General features: G+C 46.2%; 2 protein-coding genes across 7 annotated transcripts in view; one reads left to right on the top strand and one right to left on the bottom strand.

The window, feature by feature from the left end:
* Positions 1–11,849, bottom strand: part of LOC127572036 (E3 ubiquitin-protein ligase TRIM8-like) — a 33,250-nt gene extending 21,401 nt beyond the window's left edge. For 4 of the 6 annotated variants that reach the window (XM_052018860.1, XM_052018863.1, XM_052018862.1 and 1 more), the window contains exons 1-3: positions 11,693–11,849; positions 369–1,120; positions 182–277 (exon numbers count right to left, since the gene is read on the bottom strand). In XM_052018860.1, the coding sequence (XP_051874820.1) occupies positions 182–277; positions 369–932 (660 nt within the window). In that variant the 5' untranslated portion in view covers positions 933–1,120; positions 11,693–11,849. Of the gene's footprint in view, positions 1–181; positions 278–368; positions 1,121–10,416; positions 10,482–11,644 lie in introns of all 6 variants that reach the window. The other 2 variants (XM_052018859.1, XM_052018858.1) reach the window with 2 other exon arrangements.
* A 218-nt stretch (positions 11,850–12,067) lies between these two features.
* The window catches only part of LOC127571344 (histone deacetylase complex subunit SAP130-like), a 59,663-nt gene continuing 44,793 nt past the window's right edge, over positions 12,068–26,937 (top strand). Inside the window, 6 exon segments of the mRNA XM_052017633.1 lie at positions 12,068–12,205; positions 20,569–20,695; positions 21,199–21,455; positions 25,018–25,185; positions 25,318–25,450; positions 26,146–26,273. Coding sequence (XP_051873593.1) covers positions 20,575–20,695; positions 21,199–21,455; positions 25,018–25,185; positions 25,318–25,450; positions 26,146–26,273 — 807 coding nt within the window. The 5' untranslated portion in view covers positions 12,068–12,205; positions 20,569–20,574.

The raw sequence follows: 26,937 nt of genomic DNA on the forward strand, positions 1-26,937 counted from the left end.
GAAGAGCAAAAGGGGCCTCACTTTACCACCTCACCTTAAGATTATGGTCTTGAGTATCTAGATAAAGGCCCAAACTGAGAACTTTATGACTCAAAGGTGACAGTAAAACTCCTGAGATATGTCAACAGTATGTGAGGTTGAAAATTTAATTTTAAATCTGCAAAACAACCGATTTACTCACCAAAGCATCTTGCTTTTCTTTCTGAAGACCTTTCAGAGCAACCTGCGATGTGTCAGCACTAACCCTGAACTTCTCTTGCTGTTCCTTCAAATTATTCTAGCAGAGAGCAGCAGAAACAGGGTCATTGCAAGTTTTTAAACACAATACTGAAATAATGAGCAGTACAGTTTCACTCGCACACACGTACTCTCAGCTCGCTCACTGCCTCGCTGATGCTGATGACTTCATGGCCCTTGTGATTTCCCAATAGAGCGCAGAAGGTGCAGACACAGATAGCGTCGTCCTTGCAGTAGATCTCCAGCAGCTTCTGGTGTACTGTACATTTCCCCATTGCCGTGTCTGAAGTGGGATCCGTGAGAGGGTGGTTCTTCAGCATCGCGTTCTCGCTGTGCAACCCGTGATGCGTGGAGCACATCGATACTTGGCACCGAAGGCAGCTTTTCACGGCGGAGCGCTTCTTCTTGGTGCAGTAGCTGCAAGGGACAGCCTCCTTGGAGATCTCCAGAGCCATGTACCTCTCCACGATGTTTGCCAGTTGGAAGTTCTTCTCCAGGACAGGCCGGACCGTGGAGCCTGTTCGACACTGGGGGCAGGCGTAAGTGCCAGAATCAGGCTCCCTCCACACCTCCTCCACGCAGGCTCGGCAGAAGCTGTGTCTGCAGCTGAGGATGACGGGCTCAGTGAAAATCTCCAGGCAGATGGTGCAGGTTAATTCTTCCTCCAGAGGCTCCTGCTCGGGAGCGGCAGCCATGTTGATGGATGTGCGCCGGAAGTGCAGGGCGGAAAGCGAGGACGTTGCACAGCTCTGTCCACCGCTGGCAAAGTCCCGGACAGCAACTACACTCCCCCTAAGTTGAGCTGGAATTCGCACGTAGCCTGTTGAGCTGGTTGGTTGGTTTCATTGGTAAATAGATGGATTCTTACCAAAGTGCCTTCACACTGGGGAGAGAACATATAACAGTACAGTATAGCAATAGGCTCTTCGGTCCACGATGTCCATGCCTACCATGATGCCACCGGATCTGCTTCCACCACTACCCTTGGCAGGGCGTTCCAGGCACCTACCACTCTCTGTGTAAGAAAAAACTTATCCCACACATCTCCTCTAAACTGCACCCACCCCCTCCGCTGTAAATGTATTGATATTTCCATCTATGCCTCTCATAATCTTATGAACAAAACACACAAAATCTGGAGGAACTCAGCAGGTCAGGCAGCATCTATGGAGGGAAATAAGCAGTCGACCTTTCGGTCGAGACCCTTCATCAGGACCGGAAAGGAAGAGGGTAGAAGCCAGAATCTTGGCTGGAATTTCAGTCATGTACTAGTCAGAAATGTATCAAACAAGTATAAAAATAAGTCACAATATAAAAGATAAGCTTAACAGCACATTCTGACCTTTTTAGTTATTCACTAAATTGGAAGTCATTGCTACATCAAAATGACACAAGAAAATCCAAAGGAAGGTTAAAGTGACATTTCTTATCAACAGCTCTTTTATTCCTTAGTTACTTCTCCAGCCTAAACTATTTCCATTCTCTCCTGGTTGATTTCCTGTCTTGCATCCCTCACAAGTTACCCTCAAGCACTGCTCTTTTCTCTTATTTCACACCATCCTATTCAGCCATTTGCTCCCAATGTTTGCATTGATTTTAAAATTTTCATTCTGTTCTTCAAATCCCCTCACAGACATGCCTCCACTTATCTTGGTAACCTCTGCCATCCTTATGGCAATCCAAGATCTCCTCAAATTCTTGCCTTTGCATAATGCTGATCTTCATTATTCCACCCTAAATCTCCATCTGCTTGGTCAATCAGCTATGGAATTCCCTCCCTAAATTTCTTCATCTCCTTTAAAAACCGCCTTTTAATCAAGGCTCAGTTCAACTTCCTTATTATTTCCTAACGTGGCTCAGTTTCAATTTGGTAGCACATTGGGGAGTGCCTTGGGTCATTTTATTATGCTTAAGATGCAAGTGAAATACAAACTGTTGTTATTATCCAATTGTGCTCTCTGTGCTTGAGAGATTTGTAACAATATTTTTGAAAAGCCTAATCCTCAAGTTCACAAAGTTTCCACTCTCAGTTGAGGAGATCACCAGGTTGAGGGCTGCAGCCCTGAGCATGCACGAGTTAATGCAGCAGTAATAGGGAAATACAATGGATTCTACCCTTGGCAATTCTCCTTCAACAAACAGCAGCTCAATGTATATGCATACACAGAATATAATGCACCATTATAACTCAAATACAACAAACCAGCAGTCTGTAATATACATCATGGTAGAAGACTGGGACAGGGAATCCTAAGTGCAGGTCTGTTTGAATAAGAAATCCTCAAATCCATCAATACCCTACTGCTTATCTTCAAAACCCAGGCAATGATGAGAGTACTCAATGAAACAATTTTGTGCATTCATATCTTTGCTTCAACTGATTTTGAAGAAAATAAAACATCATATAATCTTAATAACCTTCAGTCTCTTACCAACATCTTAATGGCTTGTGATAACCAGTAAAACACTAACATTTATTACTCGTGACAGCCACGTGGGTTGTGGATAGAATGATAGGAAATCTCACTTTCAGTGCTGTGTGGCCAAGGGAGCACAATTCCCACAAACCCATCCTTCCCCAGCCTCACAACCACTGAATACTTCAGTAAATACTCTTTCACCTCAAACTCCACCACCCAATCCACCACCCTTCGTTTTTATCCTTTTTTTAAATATCTAATAAGCAGAGTACTATGGTGGTTAATAATGGACCACCAGCCATTGGACCAGACACACTAGTTTGAATGCCACTTTGGCAGCTGGGGAATTTAAGTTAAAGAAATTAAATAAATCTGGAATTTGAAAAAAGCATATCACAATAACAATAACCATGCAACTACTGAATTATCATAGAAAAAAGATTATTGGTTTGCTAACTCCTTCAGGGGAGGAAGCTCACTATCCTTACCAGGTTTTGCCTAGTTTCAGACCCACCAATGCCCTCAACTCTTAACTGCCTCCTCAGTTCAGGGGCAATTAGGGACCAACAATAAATGTCAGCACTGACAGTTATGTACATGTCGCATGAACACATTTAAAAATGTTTAAAAACATACACTGCTTATATAAGGACCCTAAGTCCCTCATGGAAGTATGAACAAAGAACACTACAGCACAGTACAGGCCCTTCGTCCCACAATGTTGTGCTGACACTTTATCCTGCTCTAAGATCTATCTAACCCTTCCCTTCCACATAGCCCCCTATTTTTCTGTCATTCATGTGTCTATCTAAGAGTGTCTTAAATGTCCCTAATGTATCTGCCCCCACAACCTCTGCTGGCAGTGCGTTCTATCACTCTCTGCGCAAAAAACTTACCCCTGACATCCCCTTTATATCTTCCTCCAATCACCTTAAAATTATGTCCCCTCGTGTTAGCCATTTTTGCCCTGGGAAAAAGTCTCTGACTGTCCACTCGATCCATGCCTCTCATCATCCCGCACACCTCTACCAGGAGATTAAAATTCCTGAAATCCTTAAAATTACTGGAGTTTTGGAAAGCCCAGGACAATTGTGGAAGGTTGGCATCGTATAGGTGCATGATTAGGTAAGGAATAGTGAAGAGCATGGAGGTTTTAGAGTTATAGAATCATAGAGCGGTACAGAACGGAAACGGACCCTTCGGCCCACCAAGTCTATGCAAACCATCAACCATCCATTTACACTGATCCCATTTTTTATTCTCCCCACCTTCCCAACAACTCCTTCCAGATTCTACCCACTCACGTACACACGATGGTCCATATACAATGGCCAACCCGCACATCTTTGGGATGTGGGAGTAAACTGGAGCACCTGGAGAAAATGCAAACTCCACACAGACAGTATTGGAGGTCAGAATTGAACCCAGGTCTCTGGCACTGTAAGGCAGTGGCTCTACCAGCTGTGCCACTGTGAATGGAGTTTTTCCTAAGGGAAAAGGAAGGCAATGAGGCACAGGACTTGCAGCTTATCTATGTGGGAGCTAAAGACAAAGAGAGGAAGAGAGCTACATAGGGAAGGAACAAAATAAAAATAAAGGTAGCTGGAAAAGAGCAATGATACTGCAAACCTTTATGAAGTGGCAACAAAACAACTATAAGTGCTTATGCCCTCATTATTCTGAGTGCCTGATTGTGGAATGTCTTAGAAGAGATGCTGCAAAATGTTTTTGAAATCTGTTAACATTTCTATAGGACCACTTCAAGATTTTAGCCAAATTCTTAAAAAATGTGCAGTTTACATCCAAAGATGCTGAGGATTTTGTTTTGAACAACCTTTACTTTCAAGCAGCTGTGTAAATATCAAAGAGAAGGCATTATTTAATGTATTTCATAAATGTTGGATTAATTGCCTGGAAAATACATTATTGGTGGGATCCCAGAAGGACTCGTGGGGAACCCTATCTGGGATATGGATTGGAAGATGGAGGATAAAACAAGTATCATGTGTGAGGAAAGTGTGAGGTCCAAATGGGTCTTCTCTTTGTCAAACATTCAGCTGGAGAAGGGCAATGAGAGTGTCTAATTAGAATGCTGCAATACTCAAGATCTTTATGAGGTATATAGAGAATGGAGATTCAGAACACCTTTTCGTTGGGATTTTTTGCAGAATAAATAGCCACAATTTGACTTTAACAAACATAAACACAGAAAATGGCCATGCAGCATCTGTTATGAGAAGCAGAGTTAATGTTTCAGAGTTAGTCAGTTCTGCAGTAGGAACCTCTTCCCACCAGAGCCTGCTCTCAGCTCGGCACATTCACACATTGCTCACAAGGAAGTGTAATAGACGGTGTGGGACAAACAGGAAGAAAGCTTACCAACCACATGGGGCAAGAAGACTTTAAGAGAACAACTGAAAATGCTTGTTCAACCTTCAATATGTCTTCAACCTGAAATCTTAATTCTGTTTTTGTCTCTCTCCACAGATGCTGCCCGACCTGCTGAATATTTCCAGCATTTTCTATTTTTAATTTAGATTACTACCATTTGCAATTTTTTGATTTTTAAGAGAACTAACCTAGCATTAACCTGAAAGGCCTGATCCCCTCTGACCTATGAAAGCTAAGCAGTATTTTGTCTGGTTAGTGCTGCTTGGCAGATCACATGACAAAGTAGCACATTTAATTACCATCTCTTCAACCATCCTAAACATAGACTTTGTCCACCTTCAACATACCGTGGCTGTAATGTGCATCACCTACATGTCAACTCACCAAGGGTACAGAACACCAGCCGCTGCAAGTTCTTATCCACGTCACTCACTATGCTGACATTGCCAGTCCATCATTGCTGAATCAAAACCCTGCCAATCTATCCAATAGCACTGTGAGCTTACTTTCACAATAGATGCAGTGGTTCCAAGAAGACAGACACCAACTTCTCAAGGGCAATTAGAAATGGGCCATGAATGTTAGTTTTACGCCCACACCCCTTAACTGAACAGAAAAAAAAGTTATGTTTCTTTCAGATTACTGTTAGTCTCTCACTCAGACATGTTTGCTTTCCTGGGCTTAATTACTTATCACCTACTTTTCTTCTGAGCCAGCCCTCCAAGCCTTTGAGCAAACAGAATTGAATTTAGCCAAGTGTGGAAAAGCCCACGTCTTATATGAATTGGCAAACACCAAGTTGAAAGGTGATGGGGGCTTGAGCTGGAACTGTGCCAGGGAGAGGAGAAAATGCCATGTCCCAACTGTATGTATTTTGAGGCATGAGGGAGCCTCAATACCAGTGAGTGAATAAGATTGCCTACTTTGTTTGGACATGTTTTTTAAAAATTTTATTTACAGCATGGTAAAAGGCCCTTTCAGCCCAACGAGTCCGTGCCACCCACTTTAAACCCAAATTAACCTATCTGTACGTCTTTGCAATGTGGGAGGAAACCGGAGCACCCGGAGGAAACCCACGCAGACACTGGAGAATGTACAAACTCCTTACAGACAGCGACGGGAATCGAACCCCGATTGCTGACGCTGTAATAGCGTCGCGCTAACCGCTACGCTATGTTCCTGTAGTTTACTTGACATGATCTCCTGACTCACGCCATAGGAACAAGAGATAATGTCACAATAGCTACAGGGACAGGTCCATTCAAATAATGATTTTTAAAAAAATATTCTGTAACATTTTATAAAAACATAGAACAGTACAGCACAGGAATAGGCCCTTCGGCCCAGAATTTTGTGCCAAACTAATTAAGCTACTGACACCTAATCCCTTCTGTCTGCACATGGTCCACATCCCTCCATATTCATGTGCCTAAGAGCCTCTTAAACGCCTCTATCGTACCTGCCTCCACCACCACCGCTGGCAGCGCATTTCAAGCAGCCATCAATCTTTGTGTAAAAACACTTGCCCCGCATATCTCCTTTGAACTTTCCCCCTCTCACCTTAAATGCAGGCCCTCTAGTATTGGAACAATAAATAAGTGAATACCAATAATTTGAATGGCATTGAGACTTTGCTTCGTGGTTGTTTATAAAAGTATCATCAGTTGGAGGAGCTTGAGCAACAGCTGATTTCACTGTGGTTCATCCATGAGACTGAGAGCTTCATGGATGGCAATTTTCAGGTGGTGGTTACACTGTAGCTCAGGGGAGTGCAGGCACGGAGGGACTGGGTTACCGCCTGACAATACAAAGGGAGCAGCTAGAAAGTACCCTGAGAGCATCATGCTCTTTTATCAGTATTCAGTTCTGAGTGCTGATGGGGAGAAAGTTCCACTGCAGAAAACAACTGGAGCCAAGACCATAGCATCATGGGTGGTTTTGAAGTTCAGAGATATTTTGGGAGCAGACCTGCTTCCAGGATGGTATGTTATCTCTTTGGTTCCAGAGTGAAGGATATCTTTGAACAGTTGCAGAAGATTTTGGAGGAGGAGGGTGAACAGCCAGAGGTTGTTGTCTATATCGGACCAACAACATAGGTAGGAATAGGGATGACATCTTGAAGGAGTTAAGAAAGAGATTAAGAAGCAGGACCTCAGCAATCTCTGGTTTACTCCTAGTGCCACAAACCAGTTTCTACAGACATACAAGGATAGTGCAGATGAATGTGTGGGTTGAGGGATGGTGCAGGAGGGCTGTAAATTCCCAGGGCAGTGTGACCAGTTCTGGGGAAGGTGGGACCTCTACAGACAATATAGGTTTCACCACAACAGAAATGTGACCAATAACTCACAGGCAGCATTGCTAATGCCATTGGGGAGGGTTTAGCAGCAGGTGATGGAAAGCTGAATACAACATGACTTACAGAAACAAAGTACTGCAGATGCTGGAATATAGATGAAAAAACAACAAGATGCTGGAGGGACTCAGCAGACCAGGCAGCTTCAGTGGAGAAAAACAGACGGTCAACGTTTTGGGTCAGGACCCTTCAGGATAGGAAAAGGGGAAGCCCAATATATTGGGGGGGAAACTGAGGAGTGATAGGTGGACAAAAGAGGGGAGGTGGGGTGGGCACAAGGTGGTGATAGGTAGATGCAGGTAAGAGATAGTGATAGGCAGGTGGGGGGGGGGGGGGGGGGAGGAGGGGAGAGCAGATCCACCAGGGGATGGGTCAAAGGTATGGAGGCAAGTGGTGGTGGGGATGGGGAAAGGGAGGAGAAAAAAATGGCAAGGAGAAAAAAGAGAGATAGGCAAGGAAAGGGAAGAAGAGGCAAGTTGGGGGGGGGGAAGGGGGTGGTTGGTTTACTTAAAGTGGGAGAATTTGATGTTCATGCCGTTAGGCTGTAAGGTGGAAAATGAGGTGTTGTTCCTCCAGTTTGCGTTTGGACTTCTCCTGGCAATAGAGGAGGGAAAGGACTGATGCTTCAGTGATGGAGTGGGACGGGGAGTTGAAGCAACTGGCAACGGGGAGATGCAGATCGTGGTTACGGATGGAGTGTAGGTGTTCTATGAATCGGTCACCTAGTCTATGTTTGGTCTCGCCAATGTAGAGGAGGTCACAGTTGGAGTACCGAATGCAGTAGATGATGAGGGGAGGTGCAGGTAAATCTCTGCCTCACTTGAAAGGACTGTTTGGGTCTCTGGATGGAGGTGATGTAGGGGCAGGTGTTGCACCTATGGCGGGGGCAATGGAAAGTCCCCGGGGTGGGAGCGGGATTGGGGGGGGAGGAAGAGAGAGGAGTGAACGAGGGAGTCATGAAGAGAGCAGTCCCTACGAAAGGATGAAAGGGGTGGGGAGGGGAAGATACCCTTGCTGATGGGGTCCTGTTGCAGATTACGGAAGTGGAGAAGAATGATATGTTGGATACGTAGGCTGGTGGGATGAAATGTGAGGACAAGGGGGACCCTATCCCTGTTAGGTCTGGGTGGATGGATGGTGAGAGCACTTCCTGCACTTCTGATGGTAGAGATGTGGGTGTGAGCTCTCTCAACCACTGTAGGAGGGAAGCCACAGTTAGTAAAGAAGTTGAGCATCATAATTTAGCTGGAAACGGAAAGCATAAACTTAATGATAAAACTTGAAAGGCAGAGAAAAAAGGTTAGAAAATAGATAATGAAAGAATCCAACAGTACCAAATGGTACATTCTAAACACAAGTATAGTGAATAAAGCAGATGAGGAGAGCACAGGTGAACACATAGAAGCATTGCATTACAGCAATAAAGCTTAAAGGGAACAGGACAGGAAGCTTAACGTTCTTGGGTTACAGAGTTAGAACATAGAAAACCTACAGCACAATTCAGGCCCTTCGGCCCACAAAGCTGTGCCGAACATGTCCCTACCTTAGAAATTACTAGGCTTACCCATAGCCCTCTATTTTATTCAGCTCCATGTACCTATCTAACAGTCTCTTGAAAGACCCTATCGTATCCGCCTCCACCACCGTTTCCGGCAGGAGTTTTTAGTGAGGGTAACAAAAAAGAAAGGGGACAGAAATGTAGATAAACAAAAACAGGTTGATCAAGGTTGTTGAGAGTCCACTATACACTGTCAAATTGTCTGAGAGAGAGAGTATAATTGAATTTCTGACAAGTGCAAAAGCACCAGGCCAACAATAGTGAGAGATTTAACTCACATTACTAGTAACTGTGATACAGTCAGTGTACACAGGGCACAGAGTTCCTAAACTAAATTCAGGAAATTTTTTTTTAAACCAGTATGTTGCAAGCCCAACAAGAAAGGGGCAATTCTGGATTTAGGTTTAGGGAATGATCAGTGGGAAGGAGTATCGGTGAGAAGGATTATCACTAGGAGACCATTTTTGTGACTGTGACCATAATTCAATTAGATTTAGTGGAGTTATAGTAAAGGACAAAGACAAAATAGGAGTAAACGTTCCAAATTGGGAAATAGCTGAATTGACCAGACTAGAGTGATACAACAAAAGTGAAAATTTGAAGTAAATCAGTCTCAAAGCAATAGGAGGCACTTGAGGAGATCAAAGTAGTTTAGGGTAAATATGTTACAACAACGGGCGGCACTACTGGATGACAAGTTGCGTCGAGAGTAGGATACAGCAAAATAAGAGAAGCTTTGGGCAGATTCTGAGGACCTGGGAGAACTTAGGTGTAGGAGTGAATTTAGTATGGAAGTTAGGAAGGGGGGGGGGGGGGTGAAAAATATAGACCAGTAAAATCAAAAAAATTGAAAGATATTTAATAACTAAATGAAAAGCAAGCATAACAAAGGAAAGAGTAGGGCTTGTTGGAACCAAAAAAGGTCATCCAGGTGTGGGATATGCAGAGTATATCAGAGAGGTTCTTAATGAAAATTTCGTGACCTTTTTCACAAACAGGTGGATGATGCCAATGTTGTTAAATGTGAATATACTAAATATTAGACAGGTTAACAAGTGTAAAATAAGTGTTAAGGGGTTTACTATCTTTGAATATGGACAAATCCTCATACATGAAACAAGAATAGATAAAAGTGGAACACTCAACAGGTCAAGTAGCATGTCTGGAAGCAGTTAATGTTTCAGATAAATCATCCTTCATCAGAACCAGATGTGGTTATTTCTTGTGGGGAAGGCAAGGGAATGTATAATAAATGGGAAGATATTGAGTGGAACTGCACATGATGAAAATCTGGAATAACAACAGAAAATACTGGAAAACTCAGCAGGTCAAGCAGCATCTGTGGAAAGAGAAAAAGAGTTAATGTTTCATCTCAAAGACTCTTCATCGGTTCTGATGAAAGGTCTTCAACCTGAAACGTTAACCCTGTTCTGTTCCCACAGATGCTGCCTGACCTGCAGTTCCTGAAGATGAGTGATGTGGAGGAGCAGAGGGACTTTGAAGTACATGTCCATCGATCCTGAAAGATAACAGGACAGGTCAATGCAGTGTTTAAAAAGGTACATGGGATACTTTCTTTTATTTTTCAAAACAAGAGCCATGAGATTGTGTTAGAACTATATATAAACACCAGTTAGACCACAACTTGCGTATAGCATACAGTTCTGATCAGCACATTACAGGAAAGAGGTAACTGCAGTTGAGAGGGTGCAGAGGAGATTTGAGGATGTTGCCAGTACTGCTAAATAATATCTGGATGGAAAGATTGGATAAGCATGGATTAGAGTCAGAGTTATACAGCATGGAAACAGGCCTTTTGGGCCAACTTATCCATGCCAACTAAGGTGCCTGCCTGAGCTAGTCCTATTTGCCTGCATTTGGCCCATATTCCTCTAAACCTTTCCTATCCATGAACCTGCCCAAACAATTTTTGAACATTGTAATTGTACCTGCCTCTACCATTTTCTCTGGCAGGTCATTCCATATACTCACCACCCTGTGTGAAAAACTTGCCTCTCATGTCCCCTTTAAATCTTTCCCCTCTCACCTTAAACCTAGTTTTAAACTCCCATAGCCTGGGAAAAAGACTATGACTATCCTCCTCTGTCCTTCATGATTTTATAACACTTCTATAAACTCACCCCTTAGCCTCCTTCATTCCTGGGAAAATAGCCCAGTCTATCCAGTCTCCTCTGGTATCTCAAACCCACGGACATCCTCATGAAGTTTTCTGCACCCTTTCCAGCTTAATGACATCCATCCTATATTGGTCTCACCAACGTCTTGCACAGCTGCAACGTGACGTCCCAACTCCTGCATTCAATACCCCCTGCGATGAAGGCAAATGAGCCCAACGCCTTCTTCACCACCCTATCTACCTGTGTCACCACTTTCAGGGAACCATGTCCCTGTACCCCTAGGTCTCTCAGTTCTACAACACTCTGCAGGACCCTACCATTTACTGTGCAAGAGGCTGTTTTCTTTGGAACAGAGGAGGCTGAAGCAAGACAATCGAGGTGAATGAAATGATGAGGGCGTAGTTAATAAATAGGACAGACTCCTCCCTGCAGTGGAGTCAGACCCAGGGGCATGGACCGAAAGTCGTTGACAACGTTACAGGGAGACTCGAGGGGCCTAATGCCCGCCTTCCGAATCACAAGTTAAATCGGGTCCCACCATAACCTTTAACTACAGAAGACATCAGGGAAGGTTCGCGACGCGACATCCAACCTTTCACCGGGGCGCAGGTATAACACATATTTTCTGCAGCGCTGTTCCTCGCAGGGGCAGGGGCGGGGGCGGAGGCCCGACAGCGAGTCCGTTCCCGCCTGACCTCTCACCCCAGCCGCTGCCCGCCAACACACTCCGGAAACGCAAAAAACTACGATTCCCAGAAGGCCGCGCGGTGGGCACAGATCTGTCACCGGTTGTCAAGGCAACCAGGGTACAGGGTTCACCGTTTCTCCGTGCTGCCCAATGGAAGCCGAAGGAGCAGGGCGAGAGATCGCTGGCCAATCGGAAGCCGTGTTGCATGTTGAATCGCCGCGCTCAGTCGGATTATTGTCCAATAGCAGCAGAAAGGATTCCAGAACTCAGCCAATCAGAGAAGGAGATGCTTGGAACGTCGTCGATGGCCAGAGAAGCCTCGGGAAGCGATTACCCGCAACGGGGAAAAAAGTGCGAGAGTCGGCGGTTGCCCAGCAAGGTCGCGGATCCCAGCGGCCGCCGAGCGCAGTCCCGGAGGTGAGGGCACGGCGGGCGCCCTGGGCCGTGTGAGGGGGGGACACACCGCGCCCCGGGCTGGGCTGGGACGGGGGACGGGAGACACACCGGGCCGTGGGGGGGGGGGGAGACACACCGGGCCGTGGGGGGGGGGGAGACACACCGGGCCGTGGGGGGGGGGGAGACACACCGGGCCCCGGGCCGTGGGGGGGGGGGAGACACACCGGGCCCCGGGCCGTGGGGGGGGGGGGGAGACACACCGGGCCCCGGGCCGTGGGGGGGGGGGGGGGAGACACACCGGGCCCCGGGCCGGGGGGGGGGGGAGACCCCCCGGGCCGTGGGGGGGGGAGACACACCGGGCCCCGGGCCGTGGGGGGGGGGGAGACACACCGGGCCCCGGGCCGTGGGGGGGGGGAGACACACCGGGCCCCGGGCCGTGGGGGGGGGGGGAGACACACCGGGCCCCGGGCCGTGGGGGGGGGGGAGACACACCGGGCCCCGGGCCGTGGGGGGGGGGGGAGACACACCGGGCCCCGGGCCGTGGGGGGGGGGGAGACACACCGGGCCCCGGGCCGTGGGGGGGGGGGGAGACACACCGGGCCCCGGGCCGGGGGGGGGGGGGAGACACACCGGGCCCCGGGCAGTGGGGGGGGGGGAGACACACCGGGCCCCGGGCCGTGGGGGGGGGGAGACACACCGGGCCCTGGGCCGTGGGGGGGGGAGACACACCGGGCCGTGGGGGGGGGGAGACACACCGGGCCCCGGGCCGTGGGGGGGGGAGACACACCGGGCCCCGGACCGTGGGGGGGGGAGACACACCGGGCCCCGGACCGTGGGGGGGGGAGACACACCGGGCCCCGGGCCGTGGGGGGGGGAGACACACCGGGCCCCGGGCCGTGGGGGGGGGAGACACACCGGGCCCCGGGCCGTGGGGGGGGGAGACACACCGGGCCGTGGGGGGGGGGGAGACACACCGGGCCGTGGGGGGGGGAGACACACCGGGCCCCGGGCCGTGGGGGGGGGGAGAGACACACCGGGCCCCGGGCAGTGGGGGGGGGGGGAGACACACCGGGCCCCGGGCAGTGGGGGGGGGGAGACACACCGGGACCCGGGCAGTGGGGGGGGGGGAGACACACCGGGCCCCGGGCAGTGGGGGGGGGGAGACACACCGGGCCCCGGGCAGTGGGGGGGGGGAGACACACCGGGCCCCGGGCAGTGGGGGGGGGGGAGACACACCGGGCCCCGGGCAGTGGGGGGGGGGAGACACACCGGGCCCCGGGCAGTGGGGGGGGGGGGAGACACACCGGGCCCCGGGCAGTGGGGGGGGGGGAGACACACCGGGCCCCGGGCAGTGGGGGGGGGAGACACACCGGGCCCCGGGCAGTGGGGGGGGGAGACACACCGGGCCCCGGTCCGTGGGGGGGGGGAGACACACCGGGCCCCGGGCCGTGGGGGGGGGGAGACACACCGGGCCGTGGGGGGGGTGGGAGGGGACATACCGGGCCGTGGGCGGGGGGGGCAGACACACCGGGCCCCCGGCCGTGTGAGGGGCAGAGAGGAAGGTGCATCAGATGTATGGCTTTGCCAGTGAGATAGGGGAGAGAGATCAGTTGGTGAGCAACGTTAGTGAGGGAGGTTGGGAGATGCCATTGATGCCTGGGTAACGTGATCGGAGTAAAGAGGGAAACATTAGATCCTGAGATTTTTTGTCGCGTACAGGTAGACACATCAGACCTGGACTGTGTTAGTGTGAGAGGGAATACGCAACACCCCTTGGGCAGTGTTGGATAGATACTTTGGGGCCCAATCAGAAATACCGAAGGAAGGGGGAAATGTCAGACACTCGACAATGAGAGAGAGGCACATCAGGTCCCAGTCTGCATTGCTGAGGGAGGAGAGATCAGAATCAGGTTTATTATCACTGACTTATATGATGTGAAATGTGTTGTTTGGCGGTAGCAGTACAGTGCAAAGACATAAAAATGACTATAAATTACGCAATAAATAGTGCTAAAAAGGATGAGGTGGTGTTCATGGACCGTTCAGCAATCTGATGGCAGGGGGTAAGAAGCTGTGTCTAAATTGTTGAGTGTGGGTCTTCAGGTTCCTGTGTCTCCTCTCCGATAGTCATAACAAGAAGAGGGCGTGTCCTGGATGGTGAGCGTTCTTGGTGATGGATGCTAGCTTTTTAAGGCACTGCCTCTAGAAGATGTCCTTGATGGTGGGAAGGGTTGTGCTCATGATGGAGCTGGTTGAATCTACAATCCCCTGCAGCCTCTTGCAATCCTGTGCATTGGTGCCTCCATACCAGGCAATAACGCAACCAGTCAGAATGTTCTCCACCGTACATCTATAGAAATTTGCAAGAGTCTTTGGTGACATACCAAATCTCCTCAAACTCCGAACGAAGCAGAGCCGCTAGCGTGCCTTCTTGGTGATTGCATCAATGTGTTGGGCCCTGGATAGATCTTCCGAGATGTTGATACCCAGGAACTTGAAGCTGCTCACCCTTTCCGCCACTAACCCCTCAGTGAGGACTGGTGTGTTCTCCTGACTTCCCCTTCCTGAAGTGTCCCCAACTGATTCCTTGGTCTTGCTGACATTGAGTGCAACCAGCCAATCTATCTCACTCCTGTATGCCTCCTCATCACCATCTGAGATTTTACCAACAATAGTGGTGTCATCTGCAAATTTGTAGATGGTATTTGAGCTGTGCTTAGCCACACAGTCATGAGTGTAGAGAAAGTAGGGCAGTGGGCTAAGTACACATCCTTGAGGTGTGCTAGTCTCGATTGTCATCAGGGAGGAGATATTGTTACTGATCTGCACTGACTGTGGTCTGCCGATAGGGAAGTCAAAGATCCAGTTGCAGAGAGAGGTACAGAGGCCCAGGTTTTGAAGCTTGGTGATTAATACTGAGAGGATGGTGGTGTTGAATGCTGAGCTGTAATCAATAAACAGCAGCCTGACGTATGTTTTGCTGTTGTCTAAGTGCTCTAAAGCAGATGTCAGATTATGACTATTAGAGGGATAGTGGGAGATTTATAAGCTCTGGGCTTTGTGCGAGTGCAGAGACACATCAAGCTCTGGTTTGTTAGAAGGTTTGGAGGAGGGACCATAGACCACAGACTGCACGGCTGAGAGATGAGACATCAGGCTCCAAGCACAGTTTTCGACAGAGGGAGAGACCCTCAGACGTTGGATTGTATTTCTGAGGGAAGGCAAGGGACATCAGATCCTCGACTATATTACTGAGATAGACGCAAGAACCCTGGCATGACTAAGAGAGTGAGATGTATCAGGCTTCGGGTTGCATCAGTATGGGGTGTGTCAGACCAGGGGCTGCATTACTGAGGGAATGAAGACATCTTGATACTACTTGCAGCTATGAGACAAATCAAGCCCCAGGCAATGTAATGGAAAAGGGGGATGAAATATATCATGGGGGATGAAAGAAAGATGTTAAATCCTGACACTGCTTATGAGCTTGGGAGAGGCCCTGAAAACTGTTAGTTGAGCAAAGATACCACTTAGCCTGTGAGTCATGAAAGAGAGCTAGGGGCAATGTCATCAGAGGTAGTGTCGGTCTGAGGGAAATGGAAACGCAGCGAGGCTTGGAAGTGATGGGGGGGGGGGGAGAGAGAGAGAGAGAGACAATTTAAAAATGGCTGCAGAGGCAGGCCATCTGTTGTTTAACATGGCAAATTCCTTCTCATCTAACCCCAAGATGTTCTTCATTGCCCTTCTCCCTTGTGACCCTATCTCCTTGAATGCAGCTGTATGTTTGTCTTGACCATGTGGTGGTGGGTTCTCCATTCTAATCAAATCCTGGATTCTTTATTGGGGTTATTATTGGCACAAAATTTTAGAGTCGTAGAGCTGTACAGTGCAGAGCAGCCATGTTAGCTTCTAGTGGAACACATGAACGATGATATACAAGATGTACTTAAGCCCAACTCGTCCATAATGACCATGATTGTCTATGCTAGTCCCACTTGCCTGCATTAGGACCTTATCTCTCGACTCCATTCATATCCACGTACCTGTCCAAACGCCTGTTAAACGTTATAATTGTATTTGCCTCTACTATATGTTCTGCCCAGCTTATGCACGCTTGCTTTATGTAAGCCCATTTGGAATGGATTTACCAGCTGCTGAGGGGCTGCAGACATCTGCTGCCACCTGGGAACTTGGTTTGTGGCTGCAGTTTCGACTTGTGAACTGTTCGGGTTATGGAACCCTGCTGTAGGCTGGGAGTGACCTGTACCACCTCTGGCAGCTCATTCCATGTAACCACAACTCTGTGCAAAATAAGCACATCTTCTGTGTCTATCCTATCAAATGATTTCATGACCTTTATCTAGCCACACCCTCAGACTGTCTTCTGGAAAAGTGGTTCAGCCTGTTCATTCTTTCCCAATCTGTATAATCACTCTGTTCTTGTATAAATCTTATTAATTTTTTTGTATATCTTCAGTGTCACTATATCTTCCACGTGTTCTACTAGAAGTTAACAAGACTTCTCTGCTCTTCATTTTCATCTTTATAGAAATGAAGTCTAGTACATTCTGCATAAAGGTAAGAGAAAAAGCAAACAATGTAAGGTTTGGGCAGTGATCGAGAAAGGGGAGAACGTGGTGAGGAAGATAGATACAATGAGCTCTTGATTGGTTTTACTTGATAGAGAGGGAGCGGTGTCCTTTCCTCACTCACTATTACTTCGTCCAGCCATTATACTTGAGGAGAATAGGAAAGCACAATAAATTAAATGTTTAAATCTCTGCATAAAATTGGAAATCTTTTTCCTAGTTTTCGGGTTGGCAGCCAATCCCATTTATATATTCTACTCTTTGCATAGCTGAATTGTTATTGGTTTATTATTGTCACTTGTACCAAGGTACAGTGAAAAACTTGTCTTGCATACCGATCGTACAGGTCAATTCATTACACAGTGCAGTTACATTGAACTAGTACAGAGTCCATTGATGTAGTACAGGTAAAAAAACAATAACAGTACACAGTAAAGTGTCACAACTACAGAGAAAGTGCAGTGCAATAAGGTGCAAGGTCACAACAAGGTAGATCATGAGGTCATAGTCCATCTCGTTGTATAAAGGAACAGTTCAATAGTCTTATCACAGAGGGTAGAAGCTGTCCTTAAGTCTGATGGTACGTGCCCTCAGGCTCCTGTATCTTCTACCTGATGGAAGAGGAGAGAATGATCCGGGTGGGTGGGGTCTTTGATTATGCTGGCTGCTTCACCAAGGCAACGAGAGATAAAGACAGAGTCCGAGGAGGGGAGGCTGGTGTCCGTGATGCGCTGGGCTGTGTGCACAACTCTCTGCAGTTTCTTGCAGTCCTGGGCAGAGCAGTTGCCGTACCAAGCCGTGATACATCCAGATAGGATGCTTTCTATGGTGCATCGGTAAAAGTTGGTGAGAGTCAAAGGGGACAAACCGAATTTCTTTAGCCTCCTGAGGAAGTAGAGCTTTCTTGGCCGTGGCATCTACGTGATTTGACCAGGACAGGCTGTTGGTGATGTTCACTCCCAGGAACTTGAAGCTCTCAACTCTCTCAACCTCAGCACCATTGATGTAAACAGGTGCATGTACACTGCCCCCTTTCCTGAAGTCAATGACCAGCTCTTTTGTTGACATTGAGGGAAAGGTTGTTGTCATGACACCATTCCACTAAGCTCTCTATCTCCTTCCCGTACTCTGACTCATCACTGTTTGAGATACAGCCTACAACGGTGGTATCATCTGCAAACTTGTAGATGGAGTTCGAGCAGAATCTGACCACACAGTCATGAGTGTATAGGGAGTAGAGTAGAGGGCTGAGGATGCAGCCTTGTGGGGCACCAGTGTTGAGAATAATCGTGCTGGAGGTATTGCTGCCTATCCTCACTGATTGCAGTCTATTGGTTAGAAAGTCAAGGATCCAGTTACAGAAGGAGGTGTTGAGTCCTAGGTCTCGGAGTTTGGTGACAAGCTTGCTTGGGATTATTGTATTAAAGGCAGAGCTGTAGTCAATAAACAAAAGTCTAACGTACGTGTCTTTACTGTCCAGATGCTCCAGAGCTGAGTGTAGGGCCAGGGAGATGGCATCCGCTGTAGACCTGTTTCGGCAATAGGCAAATTGCAGTGGGTCGAGATTGCCTAGGAGGTTGGAGTTGATGCATGCCATGTCCTGGTATCTCATTACACCAGAAAGCTATTTCCACATTTCTCGATCTATTGCCATCAACGCTTCTAGCCAGTAGAACTCTTGTCCATCCCTATGGCTTCTGAACAATATGACCACATCCTGCCTTTTTTCCGCATCATTAGTCTTGTCACGTTTCCCAATTTTATTTTGGGGACCTTTTCATTTGTCATAATATCAACTAGAAGGAATGTTGGGTGGGGGAGTCCATTCGCTGATTCTAGGTTATCATTTTACCCTTGGTAGCTCACAATTTCTTCTTTGACCCTCCAAAAATTTGTACCTGTTGCATCAGTATTTCAATGCTTTGACCTTGCGATGAGTCATTTGGAGCATTGTGTCCAGTTTTAGGGATTGTGCTTTTGGAAGGCTGACAAGTTGTGAGTGATTTGGAGATCTACCAGAATCAGTCAGAGAATATTAGCATAGTAGGAGGTAATTTATCTATGGTGCCTGTGGCAGATCTCTGAAAAGGCTAACCAATTTGTTCACGTCCCATTCATCTTTTAAAATGTCTTAAAAATATACAAGGTCTTGGTGAGGCCACAAGGGGAGTATTATGTACAGTTTAAGTCATTCATATAGAAGAATGTAATTACTGTAAAGAGAGTGCAGCAAAGATTCACTGGACTGGTTTCTGGGACAACAGATATGTCATATGAGGAGAGTTTGAGTAGGTTAGGCCTCTGATCTGTAGAATTTAGAAGAATGAGAGGTGACCTCATTGAAAAAGCAAAATATGTGGAAGGGTTGACAGGGTAGGATGTTTTCCCCTGGCTAAGGGCAAGGGATCAGTTATTTAGGATGGAAATGAGGAGTAATTTCTTCACTCAGTGCGTGGTCAGTCTGGAATTCTCTACATCAAAGGGCATCGGTGACTCAGTCATTGATTGTACTCAACTGAAAGTCATAGATTTCTGGATATTTGAGGAAGCAGTGGATATGATAGGGCAGGAAAAATGGTGTTGAGCTAAGAGATCAACCATGATCTCTGGGTAACTGGCAGATCAGACTGGTGGAAGGTTGGCCAGCTACGGCTTCCATTTATAGTAAGCTTGCTGTCTAGTATTAAACACAGTAGAGAATTAAGTTCTCACATTTACCATTTTCCCAGTTTCTTCAAGCTCTCCACGTAACTGAACCTATTCCTCCAAGGCATTAACATTCAGTATTAAACAGAACACTTTAGTGGAAGTCTAGCTAGTGATTTATTGAGGTTTAGCTGGACTTCCTTGTCCTGGCCTTTTTTTTGTCACAAAAATCTCAGTTGTACCAGAGAGGAACTTCAGTTATGTGGTGACAAAAGTGAGATTGTTCTTCTCAGAGCAGAGAAAATCATGGAGCAATTTTATAAAGGCACTGAAGGGATTTTGCTGGACTAGCTGGGGAGAAACTATCTTTGAGGAGTATAAGCAACCACTGAACACTAATGCTAAGTGGAGACAGAACCAAGAAGAGAATGAGTAAGTTATCATTTGGAGTACACTGCTTGATCGGATGGTGGAAACAGTTTCAAAAGTAACTTTAGCAAAGGATAAATATACTTGAAAAGGAGAGATTTACCAGGCAGTGGAAAAAAACGGGGGAATGGGATAAATTGGAGAGCTCTTCCAAAGAGCTGGCACAGACACAATGGGCTGTGTGCCACCTGTGTTGTATAATGTTGTCTTCGATGTTCTGGAATGTAATGTGCTGCCTGCAACAACAAAAATTTTGGATGCCCTTTCATTAAATGGGGAGAGCAATGTGTAATGAAGTCTGAAATAAAAGCAAAAAACTCAGTAAATCAGGCAGCATCTGTGGTCTCTTGTGTCTGCTACCCTCCATCAGAACTGGAAAAGAGACAGATGCAAGTTAGTTTTCAAGAAGGGGGAAGGGGTGGATAGAAGAAAGAAAATGTGTGTGATAGGCTGAGTAGAAATGGTTTGATGGTGGCAGTTACTGGCACCTTAAGCTGCTTGGCCTGTAGAAGTCTCAGTGATTTCCACGCTGAACTGAGCAGTGCATTTCATCCTTGGATGGAAAATTTTCTGACTTTTTTTTATAACGGTCAGTAGAGAAGGAGTTTTTGAGTGATTTCAGAAAAGGGAAATTAAGCCAAAGGATTAAAGTGCATTTGTACTTTCTTTTCTCTCCTCTACTGTTCTTGCTGTATAATCTACCTTGTTGTTTTATTCCAGGGCCCAATGAGTACCCAACAGTTTCCACGACCTGGTGTATCTTCATCAAACTTGGGAGCTGGCCAGTCTTCCATCACCAGCATGCAGAACACCAGTGGTCCGGTGGCATCAGGCAATACCATTACGGGTAATGTTCAGCATCTTCATTTTCCTCAGCAGCCTCTGTGAAGATTAAGTGATTTTTGCAGTGCTTGGCTTGGCTTGCACTGTTTTGATTGGACTTTTGCTTGTTAGAGTATCACAAAGAGACTTGCGTAGATGGAATTGCTTTGAAATGAGTTAAATAGGGATGCCCTCGAAGCCGACATGAGGCTGCTCATTCAAAGACACTTTTGTTTTTATTTAATATGTTTAATGGGCCATGACTGGAATTTTATGAGAGGAGATTTTGGGCCACAAGAATTTGAGGAACCTGGATATCTCAAGAGATTGTAGGGCAGGAGGATGTTATGGAGAAAGGGGGAGGTAGGCGGGTGCATTGAGGCCAAGGGAGATTAAAATCAAGAAGGATGGTGAGCAGGCTTTGAGGAGTGTAGGCAGTTAGCTGATCAAAATGGGGTGTTAAGGTGAAATCAGGTACTTGTGTATGGCTTTATTGTGTCCATTAATTACTGTTATTTTTTCCCCTAGCTGCCAGTGAGGAGATGAATCGAGATTTGGAGCACTTGCCACGAGAACATTCTAATCCTATATCTTCACTACCATTCCGTGATGAAAAGCAGGAGACTGTGGTAGTTCGGCCTTACCCACAGGTGCAGACTCACACACAGCCATTAGCAACAGCCCAGCATCACATGCAGCAGCCTGGAGTGCCTGTGACTATGGGTGCACCTCCCACGCACCTAGCTCAGGCCACTCAGCTGTCCTTCCCAGAAGGTCTGATGAAGGTATGTGTTCTTCTGTTTTTAAACACTTGTTTGCAGAGCCCATTGAGTTTTTTGATTAAGATTCTGCAAGCAATGCCTTGGGACGCAAAATGTGCAGCTGAGGTAGAATTTGAGGTTGGGCATTCTCCTGTTTATTGCCAGTGCTCCATTAATCAACAACATTAGTGAACATCCCACATGGTCTTGTTTTGATGTCGGTAACATTCCATCCTGGGGTGCAACCCCAGAATTCTGCAACTAGTTCATGTTTCTTTGTTCTTTGTGATTTAACTATTCTGGATAAGTCACACAAACTTGGTCTGCATGTGCTTTGGTTTGAGTGATTAAGAGACAATCTAATAAAGGTCTTCAAAATAATGAAGGGATTCAATATGGTAGGTAGAGCAACTGTTTCTTCTGGCAAGAGCATCAAGAGCAAGGGGACATGACTAAAATTAGTGCTGTTCCATTTAGAAATGAAATCAGGAAGCAATTGTTCACCTAAGGATAGTGACTCAACTCTTCCTACAAAGCAGTTGATACTGGAGACAACTGGAGCTCTCGTGACTGGGATCAGTAGACTCTGTGAAGTAAGGACGTCAAAGGATATGGAACTAGGGTGTTTAATGGAACTAATGTACAAATCATCCGTGATTTAATTAGATGACAGAGCAGACTTGAGCTGAATGGCCTCCTCATATCCCTGTATCTATGCTGTGGCTCAGGTTAGTTTAAAGGCATGTCAGTTCCAACTTCCAGTACTGCCTGTACATCCAAGCTCAGTAATGCAGATCCTTTTGGAGTTTGTTTGTTATAAAAGTTAGCATGCTGAATGCAGTTCTTTTCTAGTTCTGTGATATCAGAAATGATATAGGCTGGGCTTATTATCCTTGGTGAAGTTAACTCACTATTTCTTTGGCTCGTCGGCACTAAAGACTGACTCAGTTATTTCAGAATGACTCATCTTCTCAGATGTTGCTTTTAGTATATCCAATAACATGGAAGCTATTTGTAATGCTCTCCTTTCAAGGGAATGGGCCAAACAGGAACCTACTGTTTTAATTAGCAGTCAGAAAAAGTATTGTTGAGGCACTTTTAGGGCAATTTATGAAGGAGATTTAACATGTGTTTTCCAGTGGACCAACTGAATACATTGCAGGATTTTTTAGGGCACTATCCCTGTTGAAATTTGCTGACTTGAAATGAGTTATGTGGTCCTGTTAAAGGGACCTCTTCACCGTGAAATAGACATGCTAACTGCTTGACAACATAAACAGTGGACTTGAGTATTGAGCCATGCCAGCCAGTAACACACTTTTATTTTAGTTCTCAGCTAGGGCTGTCCAGGTTCTCGGAACCCAACGTAACTATGCCAACCCTATATTGTTTCCAGTGGTAAGTAAATGAAACCCTTCCCAAAAAATCTGACTGGTTGCCACATATCTTAAGAAAACTTCAAATGTCATTTATTATTATGCTTTGTTGTGAGAGGCGTCCAAAGGCACGTGAGTTGCTGCCAGCAAATGATCTGCAATTTGAGTTACGCTGGTTATGTTTCTTCTGATACTTGAATTGCAAGAGGGAGATGTGACAAAGTTATTATTTTGTTTTTGCAGTTGGTAGCTTACTCCACTGTCCTCTTCGAAACCATTCCTCTGTCTTTTGGGCACACGCCATGGTTTGAAATGCTGTGCACATCTATTTGATTAAAGTACATCCCCTTGTTTGTTTCCTCTGGATGCAAGATTCACTCATTTATAGCTTTTGTTTAGAGTTCAGACCAATCTTTGTGGGTATATCTGAGGAAGAATGCTCGAGGGACCTGTTCTAGCTCTTGGAGGAAGGTTGTGCCAGCTTAATTAGGAAGAAAATATTTTGCAGGCAGCTCAGTGGCTGCCTTTTTCTTTTTGTCTTCCCAGTCCTTGGAGCATGTTGCAGCAGTTTCATCACTCCCTTTCCCAACTGCTCAGCTTCATGACCATGTCAGAAGTCCTCCTCCATTAGAAAACCTTGCATCATAGAAACAGACCCTTTGGCCCACCACATCTATGCTGACTCCTTTTCCATCTACACGAATCCCATTTGCCTGCATTAGGCCCATATCCTTCTATGCCGTGCCTATTCAAGTGCTGATCTAAATGCTGCTTAAATGTTATGATTATATCTGACTCTACCACCTCCTTTGGCAGGGTGTTCGAAATATCAACCACTCTGTATTTAAAAAAAACTTCCACTCAGATCCCTGTTCAAACTCCTTCCTCTCACCTTAACCTATGCCCACTTGGTTTTGATACTTCTCCCATGGGAAAAAGATTCTGACTATCTACCCTATCTATGCCTCACCTAATTTTAAATACAGGAACTCCCCCCCCCCCCCCCCCCCCCCCCACCCCCCCTTCCCCTAAGTTAAAAATGACCTGACTGAAGGAAATCTGCTGATGCAAACTCTCCCATATATTTTTAAAGCATTTTTCAACTAATAATAATACATCTCATGGTTTTCATTGACGACTGGATACAAAAATGTTCCATTAGTTTAATTATGGGAAGTGTTAAAGTGATTATAGAAAAAAATGAAAGAATCAGAGCCGGTAGAGTGATATGATATGGGTTACTATAGGAAATGGATGTTTCTGCCTTATAGAGAAATCAGTTTACTGACAGTTCCCAGAACTAGAACCCTTGCTTAACCTGGAGACTGCCTTTACCTCTGTGAAGTCACCCCTTGGCCCCCTCTGTTCCAGGGAAAACAAGCCCAGCCTATCCAATCTCTCCCCATAACTAAAGTCCTCCAATCCTGGCAACATCCTGACCTTGGGGCATTCACGTTAATGGCTATAAAACCTTCATCAACTATAACAACATTTGGTTACATTCTCATTCATCCTTTTTTGTCTGGCGGGTTAACAGCTTCTCATGAACTATCTCTGTTTCATCCAGTGGCCTTTCTCCTTGCAAGTAACTTGACTGGCTATAGATCGTGTCGGGCATTGCAGCCAATTCTGCCGCCTTTGAGCACCAGAAATACACACTTTCTGTCAGTACATGTGACAAGTGATGAATGGGATACCAGCTTCATTTATCCTGCCTGACGGCCCACACAAGTAAACACATGTTGGTCAAGACCAGGAACCGGGTGCTTTCTTCCTCATTTCCACATTTCAAGTGATGCACTGAAGGCGCTTCTCTTTGTGTTTTTAATTGTACCTTTTTTAAAATGGTGAATGCTGACCTTGTCTTTGGGAAATCTGTGAGGAGAGCTTCTGAACCCGTTGAAGTGAGAATGCTCTTGTGACCTGCCAATGCTGAACTCTGATACTTTTAAGTCAGTTCCACAATGATGCCATCGGGATCTGATTAACATTTGTTTTTGAAGAGCTACAGAATTATTATCAATAAATCCTGAGATCCTACTGCCAGGTGTTCTGAGGTAATATTGTTTGGTAATATCTGTCCCATCTCCAAATGTGCATATTTGTGGAAAAGCTCCAAACAAACTGAAGTTTAGGCAACTTCTCCCAGCTCCACTGTTACCCTTTTATGTTTTTCTCCGTAAAGTCAGACTGAAGTTTTGTTTTTCCAGACCACACTCAAGTCGCCCTTGCCAAGTCGGCCCATTGCTCCTGCTCCATCGTCTGGCCTGGGACACTTAACTGTTCCTCCTAAGGTTTCAGGACATGTAACAGTTAGCATGGACACCAGTGTTCCACAGGCCTCTGCGATCCCCGTGGCTACAATCAGTGGGCAGCAGGTAAGAACACAATTCTCCTATATTTGTTCCAAGCCTAAAACAAGTGCATTCCAGCACTCAAACAAGAAGACCATTTAATCTTGCAGTTGTGGCATCACCATTGTGACTTGATTTGGATGATCTTCTTTGTAGGGACATCCCAACATCCCTCATCTGATGGGCCCCAATGTGCAGATGTCTATTATCCGAAACCCTGTTCCAGCTTCCCTCCACATTGGACCATCCACAGCGCAGACTCATATGTTCTCATCTCATGTGCCTAGAGGTAAAGTAATTTTCAACAGCATTGTCCAAATGTAAAACATAACGTGGTTTCTTTGAAGCACAATTCCCCCTTTTCCCCCCTCTGTTTCTTTCTATTTTGGGCTGTAGGTACAGTTTACATAAGGTAATTTTACTCTTCCCATAAACTAGTAAAACTGAGAAACCTCCTAACTCATGTAAGTCCACATTGTACAACTTGTACTCAACAGGTTGATGAAGTAATCTTTATTATTTCTTTAAATCTAGTATAATCTTCATTGCAACACACTCGAAGTACTGGAGGAACTCAGCAGGCCAGCAATCTTCATTGTCTGTTTTGATGCTGCTGTCTCTAGCATTTGGCGACTAGGTGGAAACCTCACTTCATGCTTTAGTGCATCAACTGTGTCAAAGTTTTGAGGGAGCACTACAAGTCGAGGTGCCAGACATCCATGTCTACTTAAGCAGAGATCCAGTGAGCCTGGATGTGCACCCAGCTAAATTGGAAAAGAATATATAAATAAACAAAGATTCTAAAGCATTATTCACACAGAAGCAGTGATCTCCATCTGTATTCTTTAATCAGTCCTTAGTTTGGTATGCTTACAATACTGAATCAGTGCACTTCAAAGAATTAATTGCAAGGGAGGTGCTTTTCAATGCTTTTGAGAGTTGATGAGATGAAATTTTTTTTTAATAAACTGATGTCCTCCATAGGTGCAGCAGTAGCAGCAGCAATATCAAGTTCCAAAGGAACTACAGTTCTGCGCCCTGCTCCAGCACCGTTGCCGACGGCAGGGAATCCTCAGACTGCTGTGCAACATTCTCTGCACTTGCCTATACAGGTAAACCACTTAACTCTAAATTATGAGCCCCTGTTAATATCTCCATCAACCCATGATGGATGCATTTTATCTTGCAATTAAATGTATGAAGTTCTTTGATGATTAAAAATGCTTGCTGCATGGACAACCTCTGCTGGTTGTGTTTCAGGTGCATTGTGCAGAGTAGGTTTGAATTACAAGTCCCAGGTGTAACAAGCTGGGTAAAAGGGTCAAAGTTGTGTGCATATCATGACCTTGCCTCTGATCTCCACCAAGGTGAGAGCTCTCAAATAGCAGTTCCCAATGGAAGCTTCTTCTTGAAGGTTTATCTTGAGTGGAAAAGGGTGGAGGACGTATGTGGTTGGGCACCTCGTGCTGCTGACAGTCAGTGGGTCATTGTGCCTTCGAAGGTGAGCACCCAAAGAATGTACAGTGGTCATTGAGTGTCCCTGGGCCATTCTGAAGGAATGAATGACATTCTCCCAGTAGTAACCAGGTAGCAATTTTGTTTTTTAACTGACCCTGGAGCAGGCCTTCATCCTTGGGTAAGCCTGCTCCTGCAGTCAGGGCATCTTCTGTTTATGAATTATGTTGCGTTAGAGAACCATGAATTTACCATGCACACCCAGCGATCTTTATCCATACACATCATTAGGCTGTGCTAAAGTTCCTGGTTATGGTTACA

Source organism: Pristis pectinata, chromosome 6 (assembly GCF_009764475.1).
Source record: "Pristis pectinata isolate sPriPec2 chromosome 6, sPriPec2.1.pri, whole genome shotgun sequence".
In the NCBI taxonomy this organism is placed as follows: Eukaryota; Metazoa; Chordata; class Chondrichthyes; order Rhinopristiformes; family Pristidae; genus Pristis; species Pristis pectinata.